The sequence below is a fragment of the Lonchura striata genome, chromosome 5 (genome assembly GCF_050655825.1).
Source record: "Lonchura striata isolate lonStrDom1 chromosome 5, ASM5065582v1, whole genome shotgun sequence".
Lineage (NCBI taxonomy): Eukaryota > Metazoa > Chordata > Aves > Passeriformes > Estrildidae > Lonchura > Lonchura striata.
In genome coordinates this window covers 36,884,186-36,908,567 of record NC_140707.1, presented here as the reverse complement: position 1 = coordinate 36,908,567, position 24,382 = coordinate 36,884,186, and the positions used below count along the sequence as shown (strand labels likewise).

The window sequence follows — 24,382 nt, the reverse complement described above, 5'->3', positions numbered from 1 at the left end:
TCAGGTATGAGTCTGAGCTTTGATTTCAGGCCTGATCCTTTCCTAGTTCCCAAACTCTCCCAAACTCTGCTTGGGTGTGGCAGGTGGCATGGTGTAGATGAGGGAAACTAGGATTGGGTCACATTGGTGGATCTAAATTTGGATTTTTCTCTAAGTTTCAAGGTTATCCAGTTTGGCCCCAGCTCAATCATAATCATCACCCCAAGCCCAAACATTGTTCCTCCACACGTCTGGGATGGTTATTTTTTTTTTAGAGGTGATAAACTAACACATCATATGTGTTATCTGTCTTTTGTGATAAATGCCAAGCTGTCAAAATGAAAATGTCACATAAATCACACATGAAGCATTTACATTAAAAAGATCAACTCATAAGAATTTTTAAAACCTTTCTGATGGTGCCATCATTTGCAGCAGGTTAACCAGGTATTGCCAATGTTTCCATTTCTGGAGTTGAAATAAACACAGCACATCAAAACGGAGTCATCAAACAAGACCAAAATGTATTTAACATGGTGCAACAGTCAATGCCGTAAGAAGTCACCATATAAGTATGCAGAGTTACATATAATCTACACATATCAGTATGACTTTACAAATTTCATATTACATGTTGATACACACAAAACGGACTTGGGAAGAAGCACTTGTTGCCAGCCCCTCTGGGGGCTCAGTTTCTTACCTACTTGTAAGGTAGCATGAGACAACACTGGTTTTGAAAGTGACCGTATGTATTGCGATTGTATTGCATCCTCCTGTGAGTCAGAGTGGATAATAATCTCCACCAGCCATGTGGCAAAATGGTATGGAGCTTGCTCAGCATACAACCATCCCTTGCGGGACAGAGGTTTGGCAGGTGTGAGGTCCCTGGTGGTTCTCAGTGTGGCCACAAGGTTTTTGGCCCCTGGCTCCTGGAGGGGGCCAGGCCAGAAGGGAAGAATCCACAGCTCAGAGTGCCGTGGCACACTCTGTCAGGACCAGACACCTTCCAGATTTGGAGAGGCTGGCACTAATTCTGGAAGGTGCTACACCTGCTCCAGAGGGAACCTTGCAGGAAGAGCCTGGAGCCCAGCAGGAGTGGCCAGTGGGGCTAGCTCCCAGCTATGCTCTCTGCCTGGGGCTGGGGTTGCACCACATCTCACCTGGGAATGTGAAGTGGGCTACAGACCAAAAGCCCTCCTCAGGGCACACAGAAAGCTGAAAGGTAATGTAGGCAGTCCTACAACTGCTGTAATAGACACTGTGGGTGGAAGAGCTTCCTAACAGCTCCAGACTCTCTGTGGGAGGGTTAATACTATATTTACCTTTCCCTCTCCAGCCCCTCTCCCCTTGTCAAGCCTGTGCTGCTGCACTCAAGTTGAAGGAATGAAACAACCACAAACCAGGCCTACTGTCCTAAAAATAGTGGCATTAACAGGGCACTAATTTACATTATGGCTCTCAATGATTGCTATCAGGGGGGGAGCTGAACAAAGGTAAACTACAGCTGGAAATGCAGCAGCATCTCTGCTGCAGACCAGGCAGGGCAGTGTGAGTAAAGGGCATTTTGCTATATCAGTGTACATCACTGCTCCTGAAAGAAACTCCTCAGCATTTCTCAGGGGCTTCATTTTGTGGCTGTGTGAGCAGTCAGTGACATTTGTGCTATGAAAACCTTACTTTTGCCCAATGGAAGATAATTACGCCCTGAAAGATATCCTCACTGGCAAAATCCCAGAAAAACTGTAAAGCAGAAGTGAGAGAACTGAAAAAAAAAAGGGAAGATGAGGGTAAAGTAAGAGGACAAGAACATGAACAAAGGAGAGAAGGAATGACAGAAGAAGAGGAAAAAAAGATTGGGGAAAATAAAATTTAAAAAAAAGCACCTCGTTTGGGGTTTGCAGGAGGTGACTCAGCGCCTGCCCATCTGAATTCTCCTTCTGACTTGACTCTGGCTGGCTGTGTGCCTTGTGCCTTGCTCTATCTGAGGTTCTTACCTCGCAAAGCATCCAGGAGGGAAAATGTACTGGCAAAGCACAAGCATTTAAAATCCTCCAGCAGCCACAACAACCAAATGCTGTGACTAAAATGCAAAAAAAAAAAAAAAAAAAAGAATGGGGGTGGGATTGGAGGAGAGGCAAGGAATCAAGGAGCAGAGGAAGGGTGAGGAGTGAAAGAGTGAGAGGAATGGGGAATGAAAGATATGGGAGACCAAGCAGAGGGGGAGAAAATCTTGGAAATGAGATTAGGTGTTGGTCAGAGTCTCTACGTCCTCTTGCAATGGCAGGGGGAAGAGCTGAAACTCGTCCTGCTGACCTGCTGTAGAGACTGACACTTGCAGGCTCCCCACTGGTGTCACCTCTGCAATCCCTGTCCCAGAGCAGAGGAGCCGAGTCATGTCACAGAGAGGTTTCCAGGCAGGAGGAACGCCTGATGTAGAAATGCCGCCTGTCCTGCCCCTCCGGCCTGTGCACGATCAGGACAGGGAAGAATCGGGCATCATGGTAGGTTGGGGGGTTCTCGTTGACAGCCAGCTGGCTGGAGTAGGAGCAGCACTGCTCATCCTGGCAGCCCCGATCTGCAATGCTGCTGCTGCGGCTCCGCCAGAGGCCTGTCCTGTGGGAGCCATGGATGCGGCAGAGGGAGAAGCGGCTGGTGTTGAGGGAGAGGCGGGAGTTGCCGCTGCAGCTGTGGAAAGCGTGGCGGGAGAAGATGGAGGAGGTGCTGGAGGCACGGTTGCAGCGTTCACAGCCGTGGGCCGTTTCTCCGTAGCGACACACCGTGTAGCTGTTGTAGGCCGGGGAGTTGGCCAGGTCCATGAGCATGGCCTCCGAGTAGCTGGGGATCAGCTGCCGGTTGGTGCAGATGTGCCACTCCAGCTCGGTGCTGTCCTGCGTGGTGTCCCGGGGCATGCGGTACCGGTACAAGGGCTCCTCCGCCGTCGTGGGCGCCGTGTACTCCAGGCCCAGCAGCTTCTCCACGTGGTAATGGACGTAAGCAGTCCGATACTCTATGAGTACCCTGAGCGGCCACGAGATCATCAGGATAGCTGCCACCCAGAAAGCATAATGGGACACGTACCACGGGAGGTGATCCGGGTCTCCGTAGGCCATCATAAGCTCTTTAAAATCCACATTTTTGAGCTGCATGCCTTCCCTCACCTCCATGTAATCATCTAGCCCCTCAATCTCTGTGAAGAAATGAGCTCTCTGAGTCAGGTAAGAGTTCTCAGACTCAATGTTGGCAAAGCTGAAGCACTTGGTGAACCTCAGCTTGGTGGCTGTATAGCTCTCCAAGCCCAGGAGCTCCTTGGAGATGTCCTTGTAGCCACAGTGAGAGTAGTCAAACTCAGCTTCAGCCACGTGTGTGTTGACCCTCTCATGGTAGACCTGTGTGGTGGTGTAGGCATCACCATTGCGGTACCGGGTCACCTGCCGGGTTCTCCGTACGAAGTGGTAGCTGATGGCCTTCCACCAGATGCATGGAGTGGCTTGCTGCATGCGGTTGATGCACTCATACACACTGTCCACGTCTGCCTTGTACTGCAGCTCCCTCTTGGCGTGGCAGTGCCAACACTCCACCAGGTACACCACGTACAGCATGGAGAGGAAGGCCAGCGGGATATAAACATAGCCGTCTGAGCACGGGCTGTCATGGTAGATCATAGACTTGCCCTTGAAGGAGCTATCAAAGCTGAGCTTGGTGACTCTGGCCAGCTGACACCAGGCCACTGCACCCAGGCAGCCATACATGAGGATGGAGAGAAGGAGGCATTTCCAGTGGGACTCTCGGCACATGCAAGCGCTCAGGGACTGTTTCACGGGGCGTTGCTTCAATCACACCGTGCAAGGGGAGAGAAAGACAAAGAGAGAGCGAGGAACCTGTCAGTCACGCTGCTTTGCACAACACACACAGTGGCTGCTTGCCATCAAGGCTGTGTCTGGCTTTTCTCTCGACTCCCTGAGAACTGGGACACCACCCTATTTAATAAAAATGTCAATATAAACAGAAACACCCTGCCAGGGACAGAGGGCTCTGGACAAAGGTCTTTCCTTGCTTCTTTCTGGCTCTGGGGAGGGAAGTTGTTTGTGTAGCAGTGACACGCTGTGCCCACGCCCTGGTGAGATGGGCACCTCTGCAGGGAGCAAGATAGGTCCCCATCTCCTTCTCCCTGCCTGCTGCCAGCATTGTTTACACACCCTGCCATCTTCAGAGATCGACAGTGCAGAGCAGGTGAACAGCCAAAAAGGTGGGGCTGTGGAATTGCCCCTTTGCCTTGCGAGTGCCCCGTGTGGAAGTTCCCACATGCTGCTCTTGGGGAGGCTCAGGAGCAGCGTCTGTCGCAGAGCTGCAGCCCCACAGGTTGTGCCAGCACAGGAGGACCAGCACTTCACGAAGCTAAAGCTGCTGCCTGACTCAGAGCTGACTCACATCCAACCCTGAAACCTACCAAATGATCGACACCATTTTCTTGGAGATGAGCCATCAGGAAAATGACTAGATTCAAGCACATTTAGTGGAAAAAATTGTTAAGATTTCAGCACGATGCAGCATTGATTCAGGCTGGTTACACCAGCTCTGACCTAAAATACTTGAAAGCTTCAGTGTTGAACCTAAGGGTGTATGTGTGAATATTTAAAACAGCACAACCCCCTCTTTCAAGTCCCAAAAGTCGGGCTGAGAGCAAAGCTGGGTTCACACTCCTGTACTCCCACTTCATCCCTGTGAGGGCAAAACTTCAGTCCTTACACCAGGCTGGTGCAGTGAATCAGCTGCATTGTCGTGCGATGTTCAGCTATAAAGAAAAATGCCAAATGGAGCCAAGCAGCTCCAACAGAGTTGTGTCCCTGCAAAGAGCAGTGGCAGCATGAGTTACACCACTGGCTGACAGCTGTCTGTCTGTAGAGAGTGCATGAAGAAAGATCCCCACTGCCCTAGTAGGTAATGAGGAGGGCTGTTTGCATCCCTTTGGTTACTGCCATCCTCTGCCTCTCTCCTAACTGAGGAAATGACAGTGAGAAAGCAGATACACACTGATACTCATGCATCATCATGCCCTCTGCCGAGCCTGATTTCATGCAAAAATAGAAGCACACTGTTACTCCTTCTCCCAAGGGCCCACCTCTAATGCATCAAACTGCTCCGTAGATGCCAACAGATGCTAGGTTCAGGAAATGTCTTTTCTTTCTTTCTCCGTAGATAAATTTCTCCCCAACCACAGAAGATTTTACAACTTGCTATGAACACTGCAAAACTAGATTTCATGGGGTTTGGTTTTGATTTCATAACTTTTAATCTGACACTGTGTAATTGCAGAGTATTTTTTTTTATTTTAAGAAGTTACACCAGTATACACTTGCAGGGACTTAGGGCAGGATCTGGCCCTTGATTTTTCCTGATGCACCCAGAAAGAATCTGTAAAAAAAAAAATTATATTCTTATCCCAAAACTTTTGTACCTGTGTCAGAATAAAGTATAATTATTCTGGGCTATATTCTGGCTTCTGCATTCTCTTTACAGCAGCTAAAACAGATGTAGAGAAGCTAAGTGGGTTATAAAGTATGGAGTACATTACTTCTGTAGGTAGGGCAGTGAAAAAAAAAACAGTATAGGTAAGAATAAGTCTGTTTTTCTCAGCCTTTTGCATGAAACTTAGAGGAAAGCCACAAGGTGGCTTCAGGCAGTCCCTAAATCAGCTGAAAAATAACTAGAGAAGTTTTGGAAGTGAATTCCCTATGTGCAGCCTATGTGCAGTCACAGAGTTTCAGCTCTTGAAACTCTTGTCAAATGCCCACAGCCCAGTCTCAGTGTGATTACTGCCCCAATGTAGGCTTCTGCCCCAGCTGTACACTGGACCAGGTCAGAGCCCCAGGCCCTCCTGACTCATGGGAAACCCACTGGAAATTACTGACTTTCATTCTTTGTCTCATCTTGACATGAAACTAGAGTTTTTAACTTCTACAGTGATGCAAAAACATAAGCTGTAATGAAGCACTATCCTTTTTTTTTCCTCCTCTGCAGGTTTTCTGAGGTGAAGAAAACTTTAACCATTAACATCTCTCTACTCCACGCCCTGAGACTGTGCAGAAGGTACAGCAGGACAATTTCCCAACACATAAATTTGTGTTCTCATTCAGACTTCTGCCAGTACCTCTCATTTAAAATCACTTATGGTTCACAGAGTGAACAGTGCTGGTGGACCCACCAAAAAATGCCCAGCAGTCAGTTTTAATGTAAGGTGAGTGCTTAAGTCATCCATGAAGCTCCAGGAACCCCATTTTTTCTATGACTTGTTGGAAGCACTGTCAGCCTGGCCCTGGGCACAGCCACATAAGAAAGCTGTCCCATACCAGTTAGGGCACTATTTGCCAAAGGCACTGCAATCCCACCTTCCCTTTATCTCACTTGCTTTGACTAACAACTTCTCTGTGGTCCAATCTGCAACCCACAGGCTGGCTTCTGCTCAAGGGGTGGTTCAACCAGCCCTGCTGCTTAGGGCTATCAGAGGCCATATCACAGTGGGCAAATTCCTCCTAATGTGCTCATCTCTATGAAATGCCATCTCTCCTTTGAGGGATGAGATAGCTCTGGTTCCACCAGTCCTAGAGCAGCACTCATCTGGGTTGGCAGTAGCTCAGAGGTTTGCAGGTCCAAGATGACATTTCTGTATGCATCCTCTGGAGGCATTTCAAAAATGGTCTTCAACCCACTTAAAGGTCTAGATCAGCCCAAGACAGATTTTCTCCACAATTTTCACAGCAGCCTACAAAACAGGCATCTTCTCTCCTCTTTGCATTAGTGAAGACATGCAGCCAATAGAGCTCACTGCTACGTCTCATTCAGACACCTACCAGTCCAGTTCAGCAGGGTCTTCATGTTCAAAAGCCATTGGTAAAAAACACAAGTTCTTTCACCTGGCTCTTTTGGCCCACTGTGTCACTGCTGTTGTTCCTAAGCAAAGCCCAATCTCTACAGGTCCTCAGTTATAAAATGATCTCTCTTCCAGGGTCTACCTCCACAGCTGTACTGCCTGTTTCAAGTTCTGACCATGTTAATCTGGCCTATATCCCCCTATTTCTCTCTCTCTTTGCAGAACTAATTATCTAGCAAAGTTATACTATTAGAAACACTATTAGAATGTTTGTAAGAAAGATACAAAATAGAACATAACTACAATAAAGGTTCAGACATTAAATAATCTAATAAGGAAATATATCTTTTCATCTCTCTCTGCATTATAAATTCATTAATATGTTAAACCAGTGGCTCTCAGACTTTATTAATTAACATACCACCTTCTTACAAGAATTATGTTTGTGGTACTGTGTGGAATTTTCTCCTTTCCGTGCATAGTGTTTCAGATTGAAACAGGGCAAGCTTGTATTTCTGGATGAGTACAATAAATGCTTAAGGAAACTAATAATTTCCATGATAACTTGGGCTAGCCAGCGAACAGGAGCTGCATTCTTTGAGGAATGCTGTGGCATCTATATTGTTTTAATGTGAAATAAAAGCATTATCTCTGGAAAATCTTAATAGAGAAACGTAACTGAAAGAAATAAATGAAGAAAGAAAAGACAGAGAGCCTGACAGAAAGCCAGAGCCAAACACAGAGTAGAATAAATGGAGGCTCAGTTGTCAGGCACTTTGTCTGCAAGCTAGAACTAAAGGGCTTGGTTCTCTAACCCAAACCAAGAGAGATGTCCTCCATTTCCTGCTTGTTGGGGCTTTGCTTTGGGCTTTGCTTCTAGCATTGACCTGAGAAACATCCTGCCAGATTAAATGAGGCACAAGTTGCCCAGAGAAATTGTGGATGCCCCATCATTGGAAGTGTGCAAGGCCAGGCTGGACAGGCTTTGAGCAATCTGGTCTAGTGCAACATCCCTGCCCATGGAAGGGGGCTGAAACAACAGGAGCTTTGAAGATCCCTTCCAACACTAACTGTTCTGTGATCTACAACCACATATTATGAAGAGGAATGGATTTGTCAAATCAAATGTTTCACCCAAAATGTCCCAAACAACTCTGATGACAGTACAAATGGTAAAAAATCCCCTGTTATGAATGGAATGCCATGAAGCAGCAGAGCTGAGCTGTCAGTATCACTGTTTATGAATTTCAAACTGTGTTAAATACACATGCTCTTAATAACATCTTGGTAGTCTCTGGCATGTTGCTGAACTGCTTTCAGAGGCCTTCCTTCTCACTACACCTGACTGGATTGGAAACTCCTGGTAACTCTTACCGAAACTACCCATAATCACATGCCAAAATTCACTTAACCCTTCCACACTTAAAAACAGTAAACGAAAAATATTTTCCAAATTCTTTAGTAGATGTCAGCATGAATGAGAAAAATGCCATGAGTGAGAGGTGGCATGAGTGGAGAGGGCTGTGGTGTGTATTTTGATCCTTGTGAAGAGTGACAAGATTTAGGGATAACTTGCCCTGAGCTGTCCCTAGCCCCAGCCAGTCAGTCAGCCCCAAAGTGCTGATCTGTGCTTGATTTTTTCAGCCCATCATTTCTAGAAAGCTCAGACAGAGTAAAGGCTGTGTACCACTCAGCCAGCTCCATATGGTTTGTTTGCTCTCTGATGGTGTGGAGCACTCTGAAGCACTAAAATAATAGATGCTATTTACTTTGGGGCCATAGACACTGGAAAATAGTCTGGAAATCCCTAACTTTTGATGGAGAACTGGAATTTCAACTGACACCTGTAGGAGACAGGAGTTTCCAGGCTGGCAACATTTCAATTATTTATTCTTTAAGAAACTCAGCTTGCAAAGGATAAAACATCCAGGCAGTGGCTGAAAGGGCAATTGCCTTCAAAGGCATCCTCTGATGGCAGATACCCAAGATCAAAAGCACATTTGTGCCAGGGCTGAGCTGAAGCCTCCTTTGCACAGGCATACCCACCCAGCTCCCCCTGGCTCAACAGCAGGCAGGTCAGGTTCTGGCTGCAGCAATTGTAATTAAAACCATTCAAAGGTGCTCCGTGTTATAGGAGAGTGCAGATTTGGGCTGTTAGTCTTGCCTAGTGTAAAGAGGTGGAGAGAGAGAGCCAAGGGGGTGTGCACAGCCTGGCACATCCCCTGCTTAACATCTGGAGCTGAGTATGCTCTGGTGGCAGGAGCAAAGGCCTGGTGGTCAGGATTTTGGCTCTCTGACGCATCCCCTGACTCCTTACAAGTGACCAGATTTAGGACACTGGTAGGTAAGTTGCACCTGGTAACCACCCTAAGTGAGCCTGAAAGTGACTGCACTGGGGGCAGCCAAAAATGAAAAAAACATTACTTTCCCTCAAACCCTGACTTTTCCTTAAAAGGCATCTTCAAAATGGAACACTGATGCTAAAGAACGAGAACAAAACATTTCTGGAAAAGTAAATTGTGCTTATGACTCTAGGTCCCCTTTCTCTTGATGGATACATAGAACAAATTAATTCCTCAAGGCAGAAGCCAAGGTGGTCTGGCTATCCTTGTTCTTCTAAACGAGCTCCTCACTTAGCAGGAGGAGGAAGGGCCACACTCAGAGAAGCCCAGACTGATTCCACCAGTCAGGTTTTTGAATGCCTAACCTGAAACTCTGGTGCCTCTGTTTTGTCAGTGTTGGCTCACTGCTTTTGCTGGCCTCTGGATACAAGCGTGTGGAGCAATGTATCTGAACAACTTAGGCTCAGTGTGCACCAGCCACACTGCTTGTAACTGTTCTTACCAGAATTTTCTGAGGGCACTGTGGAACTCATAAGGTTACTAAGACATAAACTGTGCTGCAATAAGAACGAAGAAGCTGAGAAACTGAATACCAGGATCGCAAGAACTAGATAACAGGACTGTGAAACACCTGGACTGTAACCAATCACAGATGCTGAGAAATGGAGGCAAGAAAATGAGGGAGCAAGACAAAGGCACCAATCAAGAAGTGTGATCTTAATAGTTTGTAGAATCTATAAAGTGTGTGTAATGTAAACAATAAACAGCTTCTGCTTGATCATATTTGTCCGTTGTTCAGGGGCCCAGGATTTCCTGCAGGTATGGACTGAGCAAGACCCAGCCACCAGCCATCCACTAGTGGCAGGGATTCTTACTAGAGGATAAACAACCAGACAGTTCTTCAGCCCTTACAGATAGTCACAGAAATTTCTCCTATCAACTTTGCAAGTTTATGCTGGGTCAGGAAGGTTCATCTTATATTACAACCCAATTTACATTTACACTTTAAGATTGGGAGACACTATGCCTCTCCTCATACCTCCTGTGTCTCACAGGCAATGCAATTTCACTCTGCCTTCCTACAGACTGCCCAGAAACCAGTGGCTGATAAAAGCTCATCTTCCATAAATACACTGTTTTAACTGATAGCATAAAAGCAATGAAGAACCTGCAATTCCTTTTGAAATTTGTTCTGGTGATGAACTTCTATTGTCTTTGTAATTTTGTCTCGCTTCAGCCCCCATTCATGGTAGGAGAATGCCCATTCTCCAAGTCATGAAAGACTTCTTTTATATGACTGCCTTTTCACTCAGAAGAGACTTCTCCATTCTAATTATGATCTCTCTCAGCCTTCTTTTTGATAATTTAAAGGAGCCAAGGTCTTCAAGTCCTTCACTTCACTGCTCTACCTCTTTCTGGTGCTCTGCTCTCTCTTCAGCTCTCTCTTCTTAAATCTGTACCTTGCAAGTAAATACAGGACTTCAGCACTTATTTCACTGGCATCATACCAAGAAATAAAATCACCTTCCACTCCCACTCACTCCCCCTTTTTACTGTCTTCAAGGGTTGCATTAAGATATTTCTACCCAGCAACATCCCAGGAGTTCATGTTCAACCTCTCACTCACTTGGCTCCCAGGTATTTTTTGAGTCACTCTTTTTTAGGACAGCTGAAAGATTGGCTGTACTCTCCACTCTGAAATGTGTAACTTCAGATTTGGCTTTGGATTGAGTAAAAAATTATAAAATTAAGGAGATGTCTAAACAGAACTGTGCTCATATCTTCATTATAGACCTGCCTGCTAATGTTTGTGCCAACTGTAAATGTTACCAGCAGTGGTTTTATGCCTAATTCCAGTGAACAGTTTCAAATCTGGTAATTATTCCTGCAGATCTCTGCCAGTCTAATAGTTAAATACCCCATTAACTTATACAAGACAACTGTTTTCACAAAGCTAAGTGCCAATCACAAAAACAAGGCTGTAAGCATTATATGGACACTGAGGTGCTCCTCACATTTCCAGGGTTCACTGCCAGGAATAATTCCATGAGCAGCTCTACATACAATACTAAGAGAAAACTTCCCAAAACTTCAGTAGAGCATATTATCACCTATATTGCTAGGTATGACCTCCAGCAGCAGCTGTATTTTACTCCAGAAGTAGATGTGTAGCAGTGTGGGCTTGAAGCATCTCTCATTCTAGCTGCTTCAGTAGAGCTCATGGCATGCAAATGGTTATGGTGACACTGAAAAAGCCCTTGTTTTGTCCCCTGCCAATTTTAATAAATAACTTATTTTTAATTAATAAATTTGAACTGAAAGTTGCCAAACTGACACTAATAGAAGGGGAAGAATTAGCCTGTGATGTCTAAAGGAAAATAAGACAAATTATCTTGGAGTCACATTCTTTAAACATTTGATATATAATTTTGACTTATCCTTGCTATTTCTTCATATGTATCTATTGACAAAAGGACTTTTTCCTCTTCTGTCAGACTTCATACTTCAATCTCCTTGAAAACTCCAGCACGAGCTGTATAAGCAGAAAATATGCTGCTGCAGCATGAATTTATTCTGTTTGCTTTGTGGACAGTTTGGGGCCCAAGCTTGACTGTCTGTGCCTGGTTGACAGAGAGGTACCTGTGTTCCCCGATTTCAAAAGCATTACAATTCTCTTTTGGAGAGATAATGTCAAAAGCATTTCCTGTCCTTTTAAATCCCACATGCATTTGTCCTTGGTGGCTGACCTCAAGAACTGCAAATTTGCTGAAGGAAAATGCTATCATGCCTGAAATGAAAGAATGAGAGAAAACAGAGGGTAGCAAAGACGTGGCCTGAATGGAATTAGAGAAATGAGAGGGAAACATGGAAGGTGGAAAGAAATGAAAGAGAAAAGGATGGCCAGGACACGCTCCAAATGCCAGTGCCACTGAGGCAGGGGGAGGGTGCTGGCAGGTGAGGATAGAGACCAGTCAGCCTGGGCAGGGGCAGGAGGCAATCATGCCAGAGAAAGGACCTGGGTGAAGATTAATGGAGGCAGCACTGAGCCTGACAGCACCAAAGCATCCTGTGAGCCAGCAGTTACCCCAGCCCATCCATGGCCTGGAAAGCAGATACTCCTGAATGGCTGCTTTCTCACTGCTGGGAACTTCCCCAGAAACAGATCTATGCCCCTCTCTCCTCCCCACAGCCTGAGAAGTAAGATAAGGCTGTGCTAAATTGAACCAGAGATTTCCACAGAGGTGAGAGTGTACTGCAGGGCTGATGCTACAGCTGTGTCTCAGCAGAATGTGGCATCACAGCATGCTCCTGCTGTCTGCCAAAACCTGGCTTTGGGGCTACAAGGTGACTTGGCTGTCTTCAACAACAAAACAACCCCACATCTTGTGATTACTCATGTAAGCAAAGAGTTAATCTTGTATTTTTTCCTCTTATTTAGCAAGAATAATCTTCCTGACCATGGGGGAAAAGGAATGGGGGAAAACACTGAGAGAGGTCTGCAAAAAAAGAGATAAAATCAGCTAAGAAAGAAGGAAGAAATGGTGGATAAATTAATATCAGTCATAACTGAATTTGGCCCTGTGGATTTATGCTTGTGATTAATATATCCCAATGGGATACTTGAGAGAGAAAGAGTAATCAATAACCACAAGTCATACACTTTGGCAGGTGGTGACCAAAGTCTAGATGAAAGCAGAATTTTGTCTCTAACTATGACAGACTCCTCAATCTTGGTCAAGACAGGGCAGGGGAGGATGTTCCGCCTCCTGATGGTAGGATATAACACAGAGGACCACTCAGTCCTTGCTCCTTGCTAGACAAGCCCTAGGCTGTGCTATTAATCAGAACTGGGGAGAACCCTTACACCAGGACCAACCTCTGGTGCTGAGAAGGGCTTCACCACTTCTGCAGTGGACTGGGATGATACAAGAACAAGGAGATTTCTATCCACTGTCCCCAAGCAGTCACAACAGATGTGGGTGCATCTATCATCTTCCAGCTCCTTAGGTGATCCTGGAGAAAAACCAGCCTGAGAAATCTGGGGTGGCAAGAGAGATGACAATTGCAGAAGAAGTGCAACTTCTCACTGCTTTCCAGGGCTAAATGAGCTCTCAGGTCAGATGCTCATTAGTACAGTGAGAAGGAGCCCGACAGGCTGTGCTAACCCAGACCTTGGTGTAATGGTGTGCAGAAGTGCTCCTCCACCATGTGACCCAATCCTGGCACCACATGGGGTATCAGTAATAAGGCCTGGTAAGGAGAAAGGGAGATATTACAACAGTCATCTCATCAATCCCCTCCTGGGGAGCTGAAACAAAATGCCTCCTGCCATCCGTCTTGAACGGCAAGAAGCCCATTACCCCTAGCTCCTGCTGAGCCAGTAGCACGGAAAGGGAAACACAAGGGATAGAAGGCAACAAAAAAAAAAAAGCCATTTTGCATCAAAGATAATCTCCCTCCAGTCCTTCAACACACAGATTTGTTGCTGCACATCTATTTGCTCATCTGCCACAGAACTCCTGTGAGAATAAAAAGTTCCGGCAGGCAGGGGCCATGATGTCAGTGTATAGCAGAAATGCTGTTACTAGGTTTGAAAATAAGAACCTGCATCATGCACTCCATGTGTTTGTAGCGTCACTGGCTCAGGCGTTGGCAACTGCCCTCCTGTGGTGAGCAGGGATTGTCTGGTTTCTCATGATTTAAATCCCTGTGGAGACATAATCTCCTCCTTCCATCAAGGGAGCTGTCAGGGGGAACACCTCAGGGCAGGCAGGTTCACAAAATGGTACTGTTAAATCCTTTCCACAGATGAGCCTATTGCAGGACAAGTCAGAACTATGAAAAGACACAAATCTTGCTGATCCACCTGAATTTCAAATGCTAGGATGCCCCAGAAATACTATACAAAGACAGTCTGTTATTTCACACTAATCATCCTCATGTATTCAAGCCAGCATCTGAAGAGGAGGAAAGCAGAGGTCAGGACAGAAGGAGCCTACAGTACTCTAAAATGTCATATTCAGGATTAGGTCCGGCAGGATACTTCTGAGTTCTTCAAGCAGAAATAAAGGAAATCACAGAAAGAAAAGCCATTTGGATCCCTGCCACCATATATGCTGCTCATTACAGCAGGATAGGAAAGCCACTCAGTACAATACAAGGGTGCATATGTGATTGTCATAAAGAATTTGGCCCTAAACACATCCATAAGTGATGCTTCCCCAAGCTGCTCCAAGGAATACTGTGCAGTTGCATCTTCAGTGCCAAGGAATCCTAGCAACAAAATGGTCACGATTTACAAAATAGAAATCAGGGCTATTTTTGTTGCAGCTTTTTATAAGATCACCAAAATGCTGCACTAACAAAATTACTGCTTCCCCCCCCACATTGCTGATGTTGCTGCCACTGGATTTCGACTCCATACCAATAAAAAGTGCATATTTGGAGGCAGAGGATTTTTCCCAGTAATGCCAATGCTGGGTATGAGTTCATCAGGAAAGGAAGGCTGGGTTTCAAACTGCCTCAGAGCAAGAGAGTAACTCCAAGAGCAGTTCTTTTTTTCTATGCTTTAAGAACCTATCATACTTAGCTTATATTACTTACTTATATTACTTACTTATATTACTTACTCCCTGCCCTGAATATTGGTGTTTTCCAGTAGACACGGGGTAAATTTTACAGGCATAACTAAATGGCTTACCTCAACACTTACCACCTAACTGATAAAAGCATGACACAGCTACAAGAAAGCTCCTGGGATGCAGTTTCCAGCCACTGTTGGATTAGTAAGGCCAAGGAATTACATAAGCCATAGCTGGCTGTGTCACTGGTTATTTTGCAGCCTGCTTCATGCCTAGGCAGCCACTTGCCCCCCACCACAGCCAGCGATGCTGCACAGAGGGGCCCTTGCCCCTTCTCCCACACTGCAGGGACATCCTAAAAAAGGACTGATGGCAGCATCTATCCATCTGTTCATCCTGTGGCTGCAGAGTGGAGTGATCCTCAGCAGTGCGCTCCAGCCTGTGAAAGCCAGACCCAGCTCCCTGCACCCTTGGCATGCTGCTGCAGCACAAAAGTACCAGGGCCCCAGGGATCAGCCAGGTGCAACTTGCTGACTGGTGCACTGGTGTCCACTCAGTGGCTTTGCTGAGATAAAGGGAAAATTGACACCAGCCAAGGGAAAACAGAAGGACAGTGGGACCAGCTCCTACTGCTTCAGCCCTTGAGGGATGGGGACATCAGGGAAGGGAGAAAGGGAGAATAGCTATCTGCCAGCCTCTGTACTTGACAAAGTCTTATCTGAGTTCAGCACAAATGCTGTAATGCTTGCTTTGTTCCCACCTTTACACAGGAGATGCAGCTCCCCAGGGGTGAGAGAGGAGCAAGCAGGGAGAGGGGGCTGGCTGTGCTCCAGCAGGTGTGTGTTCTCCTGTGCTGTGCACACCATCAGCCTGCAGCAGGGGATCTTGGTGCCATAGTCCAGGGGTGTACAGAAGCTCATTGCTTCCCGCTCCCAGGTTCCTAGGGTCACTGGTGCTCTCCTCATCCTTGAGGAGCATGTCCTGTGCCTTAGTGTTCTCACCACTGCCACAGGTCTTGTGTCCTGCCCAACCTTCCTTCAGCCTCAACATGGGGAAGTGGGGGACTGAAGCCAATCTGGACAACAGCTATGGATCAGTTTCCCTGAGGGAACAAGCAGAGAGCCAGTAAAGACATCCTTGTGAGGAAGAGGCCAGAGAGGTGTTAGTTCCACACCAGTTCTCTAGTTTGCAGCTTATTCATTGAATGCTTCTGTTTAGAGACTTCATAAATGAGAAAAATAGTTCATGATTATGAATCCCTTTTAATCTTTGCTCAGTCTAAAGGAACACCTTGAGATTTAAATGAAGGATATAGAAACAGCTCTCAAGTCCTCAGGAGAAATATGATCCAGGACTGATCCAAGCTCCTGTGAAGTCTGGGTAAGTCTTTCAAAGGGATCTGTGAATGAAGATTTGCCCAGAATCATGGTGTTTTATTTTTATCCTCACTTATTTGCAAGGCCATCCTTTTATCTAGCTAAACCAGAACAACATGGCTCTGTGATTTGAACTGTCAACTTCCAGCCCTCCCATGTGTGACCTCCCAGCCAGAGCCCTCCAGCCACACCTCAGCAGAGGCAGTGCCAGCCCCCCGGTGCTGGGCTGCTGCAGCTTAGGCTGTGACCATGCCAGGTCCTTCATGCTGCTGAGCTGAGCATCTCTCGCAATAACACCCAGCCACTACTCAGGCTTCAGCTGCTCTGTCAGATTTGGGGAGTGTGTTTCCCCATCTCTGCACCTTGCTGAACACAGCTGTGACCTCAGCGTGTCAGGTTTTTATAATGGCGCTCCAGTTAAGGATAAGGGAGTATCCCAGCAGCTAATGCTTCCCTGGGAGAAACAAGTTTTCATTATAAATAAAATTTCTCTCTCCTTCTTGCTTCTCTGTGACACATTCTGCAGCAATATGTGACAGCACAGCAGGTGAAAACTTCACTGAAAATTCATTTAAAAACCTAATGGTTAAAAGGAATGCTGAGAGCTAGGACACCTGGCTTTTATTTCTTGCTTTGACTTTGACCCATGGCATGCTGTCAGTACACTTCTTACACCTCCTGAAGATACTGAAAAAATAGCACTTAAAAAGTGATATCACATGAGCATTGCAGCAGCACACTCCAGGAAGGTGCATGATCTGCATGTGAGCTGTTGCACCCTGGCACTCTGAGTACCAGCTGGTGGGAAGCAGAGGATTTAGCTCCTTGCCCTGGCCTGCTGACAGGCAGTCCCCTGCAGAGAGCCATGGAACACCTCAGGCCTGAAGACTGACTGTCACCCTCACCTTTTCAGCACATGCCCTCACTACACTCCTCTTCTACCAGGTAGTGGCACTTCTGCCTGGCTACCTCACCTCTAGGAAGCCATGAGAGAGCTGATCTCTTCAGTTTTGGTCTTTAGAGGGACTCTAGTGCTGGCAGGACTCTACTGGCAGATGCTACCACCCCAGCTTCCGTGGTGCTCTGAGCTCCCTCTGCCCATTGCAGGGTGGGAAGGTGGCATGGTTTGTTCTTGTGGGTGTGTTGTGCTCTGCAATTCTTGGGCCAATTCCTAAGGGCAATCAATCACACGAGTATGAAGAAGGCCTCCAGCCATAAATCCATCACCACAAATCAGTTCTTTCCCAAAGCCATGACCTGAAGAAGTCTCTGACTGATCCCATTCCCTTCCCTGCTAAGGTCACGTTATTCAGACTCCTCATTGCCAGTCACCTCAATTACCTACCCTTGGTTTCCCTGCCAGGAGCTGCTTCATGACCTGCTCTTTGCCCTTTGCTGTCAGCTCCCACCTTGCCAGGCCCTGCTCTCACCAGCTGGTGGCTGTTTCCAGCCCAGTATCACCAGTCTTTCCTGAACAAGGCCTCTGGTGGCTGAATGCTGAACTGGGATGTGCAGCACCGCATCTGTACAGGAACAGTGCTGTGTGTGAGTTGGGATTCTCTGTGCATTATTCACCTGATGTAAAACCACGGAGGCCAAAAGTTCACACACTTCAGGGGGTGTGAGCCCCCTCATCCTCTTCCAGTGGCATGTGTGGCACCTTGAGAGAGGCTGCCAGCTACATCAGATACTGCTCCACAACCTTAACTCCACACTGGGAAGGCTGCCAGCCTCCTGTGCCATGCGCAGCCAGCCTCGTCCATCCTTACCACTCGTCATCTGTCACACCTGTTTCAGGCACTTTTCTTCCTTGCTTTTACTGCAGGGGAGATGTGGGCAGAGGAGAAGCTGGCATGGGTGCCTGTCAAAGGCAGCCTCAACCCCCATCCCCCCAATGTGGTGCTGCTGGCAGAGACCTGCCCAGCTCCACTTCAGCAGTGTCCTCACTATAACACATGGTTGGCTCCCCTGCAGAGTGCTGCTGAAATGAAGCTGCCCCATTAAAGTTTTGGGGAGTTAACAGAGCTGTTACAGCAACTGTGACCTCAAAAAGTTTCACTAGGTGCTATTTTTAACTTTACAGGTCTTAAGCTCTGAGGAGCACAATGAATGATTTGAGTCTGAAAGTGAACTACATTTTCCGTTATTAGAACTTAAAAACTAATTAACTACTTAACCATGCTTTATCCAAAAAGTAGAATTTCTGAAAACTCAGACACAGCCTTATCTGCTGTGTCACAACAGCATCACTGTTACAACTGAAGGGCCTTACTGTGCTGGTGGTAGTTCAGCAGCCATTTCCTTTGGTGTCAATTCAAGACAATGTGCTAGGACACATGGTGAAACAAGCCCTATTCACTGTGGATTACTTGGGGATACTTTAGTCCTTTTACTCTCTGTTTCCACAAAGTCCCTGTGCACTGGCCGTGAGCTGAGCTATTTTCTTCCAAGGTGCAGAAACAGATGAAAAGAAGTAAAGTGCTGCATTCCCAGGGAGAATATACCTCCTACCTCACTCTTGCAATGGCTTGCACTGATTGCAAAGCATCCTTGGTATCCACACTTCCCTTCTTGGGGGAGATCATCCTCTGGGGTCTCTGAAGTGAGAAAGGGAGAACAAGGGGAGTATTTGGGGCTTCCAAAAAGTGTGCAGACCCATTGCTTTTCCACCAGTATGAGATGTCCAGTGTCAGGTCTGTCCACCTGAAAGAACAGCATTAGAAACCAAATCTGAAGGGGACCTACCACCAAGTCACCTAGTCTGTCCCTTCCCCATGATGCGACATCTGCACATTTTACAGCCATTTGCCTAAATTGTCCTTGTAACCCTCCAGCAGCAGAACTCCATTAGCTCCACAGTTGCTACAGTCCAGTGCTTCACTGAGAAAATTCTCCCACTGGAGGGGTTGAAAAAGTCAGCCTGAAGGAGCAATTCACTTCATTCTCAGCCACAGTGATGAGAAGCAGAAGACTCTGCCTGTAGTGGCCAACACAACTGGAGACCAGGCTGCTCTCCAGAGCGCGGACACATTCATTTGGTATTTCCTATCTACTTTTTTTAAAACTCTTGACAGTTTCTCATGTGAAGTGCAGAGAAGACAGCCAAGTCCAAGGCACCAAGAAAAGACATGTGATCAGAACATAAAGTGGGACAACAAAAAGAACAGGAGCAGAAAAAAAGATGCAATTGCTCAGCTTGGATTTTCTTTTGACAGAATCTGCAATGCAAATACTGCCTGAAAGTGCAGGATCATGAAAAATACTGACACTCTTGATGGACTTTTTCCTTTGTCTCTGTGAGGGAGATAATTTGGAACAAGGAATGAGGAGCACTCTTTGGTTTGTGTCTACTGAATAGACCAAGGGCAGGAAGGGAAGAGAGGAGACAGTCCTATTTGATTTCCACTCAAGAGGGGGAATATCATGCATTTTGTCTTAAATAGATAACTGTTTGGTCAATCATACTCACTTGGGATGGTGACAGCCTTCCACCAGGCTAACCAGCACCTATCATTCAGGGCATTAGCTGAGCAGGTTTTTGCATGAGGTTTGGAAGAGCCAAGGAGAAGGAAGACAGTTTTCCTAGGAATCATGCCTCACTCATTTCCTACCCTTCTCTGGACAGTGTCTGTTGTGTGAGTGCCCTGGGCAGCTTTAGAAGGGGGAGGTTTACAAGGAAATAGCCCCTCTCTGGAGACTGATACCAATGGTGTCTCAGCAGCTTTTGCTTGACCCCTCACCCACCTGGGTACATCTCAGCCCATAGATGGGGACAATTTAAAGTTAACTGGTCTGTTAGTAAGGGCTGTATGCCTTGTGTTTTCAATGCCATGAAATAAGCCTTGACAAATAAAAGAAATGTTGGGGGAAAAGGATAAAAAAGCTGGATAACTAAATGGTCAATGCCCCAAGCAGAAGGTGTCTCTCCAGGGGCACACTGAAGAGGAAAGGTCCCATCTACCCTTTTGACTCGACAGCCTGTAAAGCTGCAGCGTGCAAACAAGCACTAAGTATGGTCTCTTAAAACACCCCTTTGGCATTGTGATGACCACAAGTAGCACTTTACAAATTAGCCCCTGTTGCATTTTGCAATGGCAACACGAGGCAAATGAGGCAGTTTTAAGAGGCCCCTCTTTTCTGTAAAATTTCCATCAGAAAGCTAATGGTTGTGGGTTGCAGGAACATTGGTCCATGAGGTTTTCCTTTTTATTTAAATAGCTTAACTGATTACATTATGTCATACCCAATTTAAGTTTTTAAATATAGAAGAGAAGATAAAAACAGGCATGGACAACTGCTGTTTGACTTTGCCAGTACAGACAAGACAAATACATATTTCAAAATGTCAAGTGGCTGCTGCTTTCAGCTTTCTTCAGTGATTTCTTGGCTTTGGAAACAAAAAAATGCTGTTTTTACTCACCAGCTTTGTTTTCCTGAAAAAAACCCTCTTGATTTCCAACAAAGTTTTAAAGATTTTAATATTTAAGACCATTTCCCAATTGAGTTATGAATTGGTAGAAATTAAGAAAAGTCACTATCAAATCTTTGGTGTAGATATAGACTGTCACAGTAACGAGAAAAGCAGCCAGCCTACTATTTAACCAGGGCAGTACAGAGCAGCAGGTTGTGGTATTTCAGAGAGGAAAGCAAAGGCAAGTATCTCCAGACAATCAATCTTCAGTAATAACTACTGAAACATTTGGAAAAAGGAATCCTTTGCATACTCTCCCCTGAAAGATCTTGATTCCTCTTCACAAGAGTTTGTAGAATGGTAGAATCCTATACTAATAACAAAAGCACACCTGTTCCAGGTCATTCAGCTCAAGCAATTAATGTTTCATTAGAAAAAAAGCCAAATCAGAACACTGTTAGGTAATATGAGGCTTGCTCTGATATTCAGCAAAGTCAGCAGGAAACCTACGTGGTCCTTGGCAGAAGAGGACAAGGGCTGAGGCAGGAAGCTGAACTGCTGCTCTCCTTCCTGCTCCGCAGCTGCACCTTCGCACGTCCTTCATTCAAAAATAAAAACTTAGACTTCAGACACATTCTCTGTTACTAGCTCAGGGTTGTATTGATTCAATACCCAATAAAGGCAATTTTCAGTCATTATTACTGTTTAGGTCCATGCATTTGATCTAAGTGAAATCCATAAATGATAAGGCTTAACAGAGGAGCCCATGAAATGCTCATTTAATATCAATACAGGGCACTCACATGCAACTGCAGGCCCAGGTGCAAAAAGGCTATTCACATGGTGAAGAGGAAGGCATGAGGAAAGACCAACATTATAGGACTGCAGTGTTAGGATATCACAGGCGTTTGAGATATAGAGTCAAATGTGCAAATGTTTGTGTTGGAACAGAAGAAGAACTGAGAACAGGATGAATGAAGCAAGATACACATAGTGCTTAGCAGAGAGATCAAGTGCTTTCTTTCTACAAATGGCTTAGATGTTTTTATGGTGGACTTAATACATTGGAAAGCCTTCAGTAGCTCCTGGTCCTAGACCAAATAAATTTAAAAATCCCTTCCAGCACTAAATATCTATTGATCATCTGCAGGGCTGTAATTACATTGGTGTGCTCTACTGCTGGAACACCAGCTGTATCTTGGATCCAGCCACAGCTCTTCACAGTGAACTGTGTAGCAGGTGTTTAAAAAGCAATCAAACAGGAGAAAACCCTAATTTTCACCCATGGATGATAGTTTTTTCAACCTGAGCTGCAAAGCCAATATTCAATTATAGGTAGTTTCAACTGCTGTTTGAATTTCAGCTAAGTATCCTGCAGCTTCATATAGGCTTTGTTGAGGCTACTGGATTTTGACTACAGGATTATATGACTGTTGATGAGCCATGGGACCTGCTAACAAAAGCTTTAAGCAGACTGACTGCACACAGCAATGTTCCAGGGCTGCATTCACTTCTGTTTTCAATTTTCTCTTCTCTAAGCCTGTTTCAAGGCTGCTCTCTGCATCCCTAGGAGCATGTACATTTGTTTTTAACTCCATATTATGAAGAAACTTCACTCACTTCCATGAACTGCACATGGATTACATGATGTAAATGGCAGATCTGTCAAAACTGTTGGAAGCAAAGACTACATTAAGCATAGAAGAAAAACCCAGATATTTCTAAAATAGGACAGCTTGCTGTCCCAGGTGTGCAGGATAGCACACACACATTGTCACCTACTGTCACACAGCCCTGCAGTTCTGTCTGGCCAATATTTCATGGCTCAGGATTCCATGTCAACACTCAGACACATCAATTATTCCCTCTCTATGATGTGCAAGGCTACAGTAAGTGCTTCACAGATGATCTGAAGAAACATGTTGTATTTTCTCCACTGTTTTCTGCTGCAGATGAGGCAACAGGAGTGCCTAGGCCCCAAGAGAAAAGGAAAGGCATGACCTCCTCCTTTGCCCCCAAACACCTGAACGCCACAGAGCCCCGTACTGCAAGCCCGTTCTTAAGCTCCTTGTGCCCCTCCTGCCACCTCCACCAGCGCCTCGCAGAGCTGCAGTCTCCTTGACCATTTCACAAGTCCCCGGGAAGAGGTAGGCTCTCCTAGGCCAAACCCCAAGGGGGCTCATTTGCCCAAACTTGCACTGGGCAGGCCCCCTTTCGCCCCCGCTGCATCGTTCCGGGGCAGAGCCGCTGGCCCAGCCGCCGCCCCGAGCCCGGCAGCCGGCGCAGGGCTGGGCGCCGGGGCCCGTCGGTAAAACCCCGCAGGCGGCGGCCGCGGGGGTCCCGCCGGCGGCCCCGGCACTGCAGGGCGCGGCGGGGCAGCACCGCAGCGCACCGCGGCTGCAGGTACCTGAGCAGGCTGTAGCTGCGCTCCTCGGTTCTCCCCGCGTCGCAAACACCCCCAGCCGGGGCATCCTCCTCCGCCGCGGCTCCCCACACCCCACCGCCCCGCAGCCCGTGCCCGCGGCGGGGCTGCCTTTGCCCCTCCAGCCTCCCCCGGCCCGGCCCGGGGCGGACGCCCCCGCCGCCGCTCACCTCCTCCCGCTCGGCGGCGGCGGCCCCCGGCGCGGGGGTGCTGCCCGGCCCGCTCTCAGCAGCCGCCTCGGCTTCCCCCTCCGAGGACATCCTTGGCCATCACCGGCAGTTGCGGCGGCGGCGGAGGCTGCGGGACCCCGAGACGGCGGAGCCCCCCGCGGACCGCGCCCCGCGCCGTGGCCGGGCTGGGGCGAGCCGCCCCCCGCGCCCAGGGCCGCCCTGCCGGGTGCTCCCGACTCCCTCCACCATCCCAGGCAGGCGGGCAGGGAGGGTGGGAAGGAGGCGGCGGAGGGGAGGAGAGAAAGACGAGGCGGAGTGGGGGGGTGCCCCGGCCGCTCCTGGCCCCCCCAGGTGGGCAGGCGACTGCCCGGCGGCTCCCGGCGCGCTTCTGCGGGCGTCTGGGAGCTGCCGGCTGTGTCCCCTTCCCTGGATACGACCTCGCAACCCCTACCCTTCCGGGGTGCCCTGTCTTGTCTTCTCCTCAGGGGGAGCCTCGCTTCCCATCCCCGGGAGCGCCCCGGGTGCACCCCTGCCGCCGGCCACCCCCGTCTCAGCGCACTTCACGCCTCCGCCGCCCGCAGCTCAGCCTCGGCCACTTCTCCCGCTTTTCCCCAGCGCCCGGACTTCGCCCGGGCCGGCGGCGGGACGCGACCCGGCGGCGGCAGCAGAAGGGGCAGGAGGAGGAAAGCAGACCCGCGGCAGCGCTCCCTCACGGAGCAGCCCGGCAATGCCCCACTGCCCTCCCTGGTCCTGGACCCGCGCACCGGGAACAGAGGGCAGCGCTGTCGGGACGGAGCTCTGGGGCTGCTCCCGCACCCCGCAGCCGGCCCTGCTGCCCTCCTTCACCTCCTTGTTCTCGGAGGAGTAGCTGGCAGAAGAAATGGAAGCACCCAGTTGCTCCTGCCCCTTCCTACCCTCCCTGCGGCCTGAGCATCTCCTCTGGTTTCATCTGCCTCCTGCACAGGCTTACCCCAAAATTGCAGCCTCCTGCAAACTCACTGCTCTGTCAATATTTCTTCCTCCTGCTTGTATCTTGTGTTCAGCGCATCCAGTCATGATTGGCTCTCCTGCTGATCAGGACTGGTGTACTGCACCATCTTACCTTGGCATGTTTGCTTCATGCTTCATTATACTTTCGTAACTCTCATCTCATTTGATCCATTTCTCTCAGTGTGCCTTAGAGCAGCATATATTTTAAATCCTTCATAAAAATCTTACAAACAGGCAAG

The 24,382-nt window shown here is 47.6% G+C and overlaps 1 protein-coding gene across 4 annotated transcripts; it reads right to left on the bottom strand.

Annotated features, from left to right (window-relative positions):
* Positions 1–483: 483 nt before the first annotated feature.
* On the bottom strand, positions 484–24,127 carry LOC110472108 (transmembrane protein 151B). 4 transcript variants are annotated; one of them, XM_077784154.2, is made up of 2 exons: positions 24,068–24,127; positions 484–3,809 (listed from the first exon to the last, which is right to left on the bottom strand). In XM_077784154.2, exon 2 carries the CDS (start codon positions 3,774–3,776, stop codon positions 2,379–2,381), a length of 1,398 nt encoding a protein of 465 aa, XP_077640280.2. In that variant the 5' UTR covers positions 3,777–3,809; positions 24,068–24,127; the 3' UTR covers positions 484–2,378. The 4 variants fall into 4 exon arrangements, with proteins under 4 accessions (XP_077640280.2, XP_077640281.2, XP_021389153.3 ...); XM_077784155.2 differs by lacking the exon at positions 24,068–24,127 and adding an exon at positions 23,605–23,757; XM_021533478.4 differs by lacking the exon at positions 24,068–24,127 and adding an exon at positions 23,154–23,524.
* Between the last annotated feature and the right edge of the window lie 255 nt (positions 24,128–24,382).

Excerpts from the sequence above, each read along its gene's own strand:
- LOC110472108 (XM_021533477.4), bottom strand. The coding sequence starts at position 18,955 with ATGGCTGTAAAATGTGCAGATGTCGCATCATGGGGAAGGGACAGACTA. Across the intron at positions 3,810-18,661 it reads CAAGCCATTGCAAGAGTGAG|CAACGCCCCGTGAAACAGTC; the intron begins GTAGGAGGTATA and ends GTGTGATTGAAG.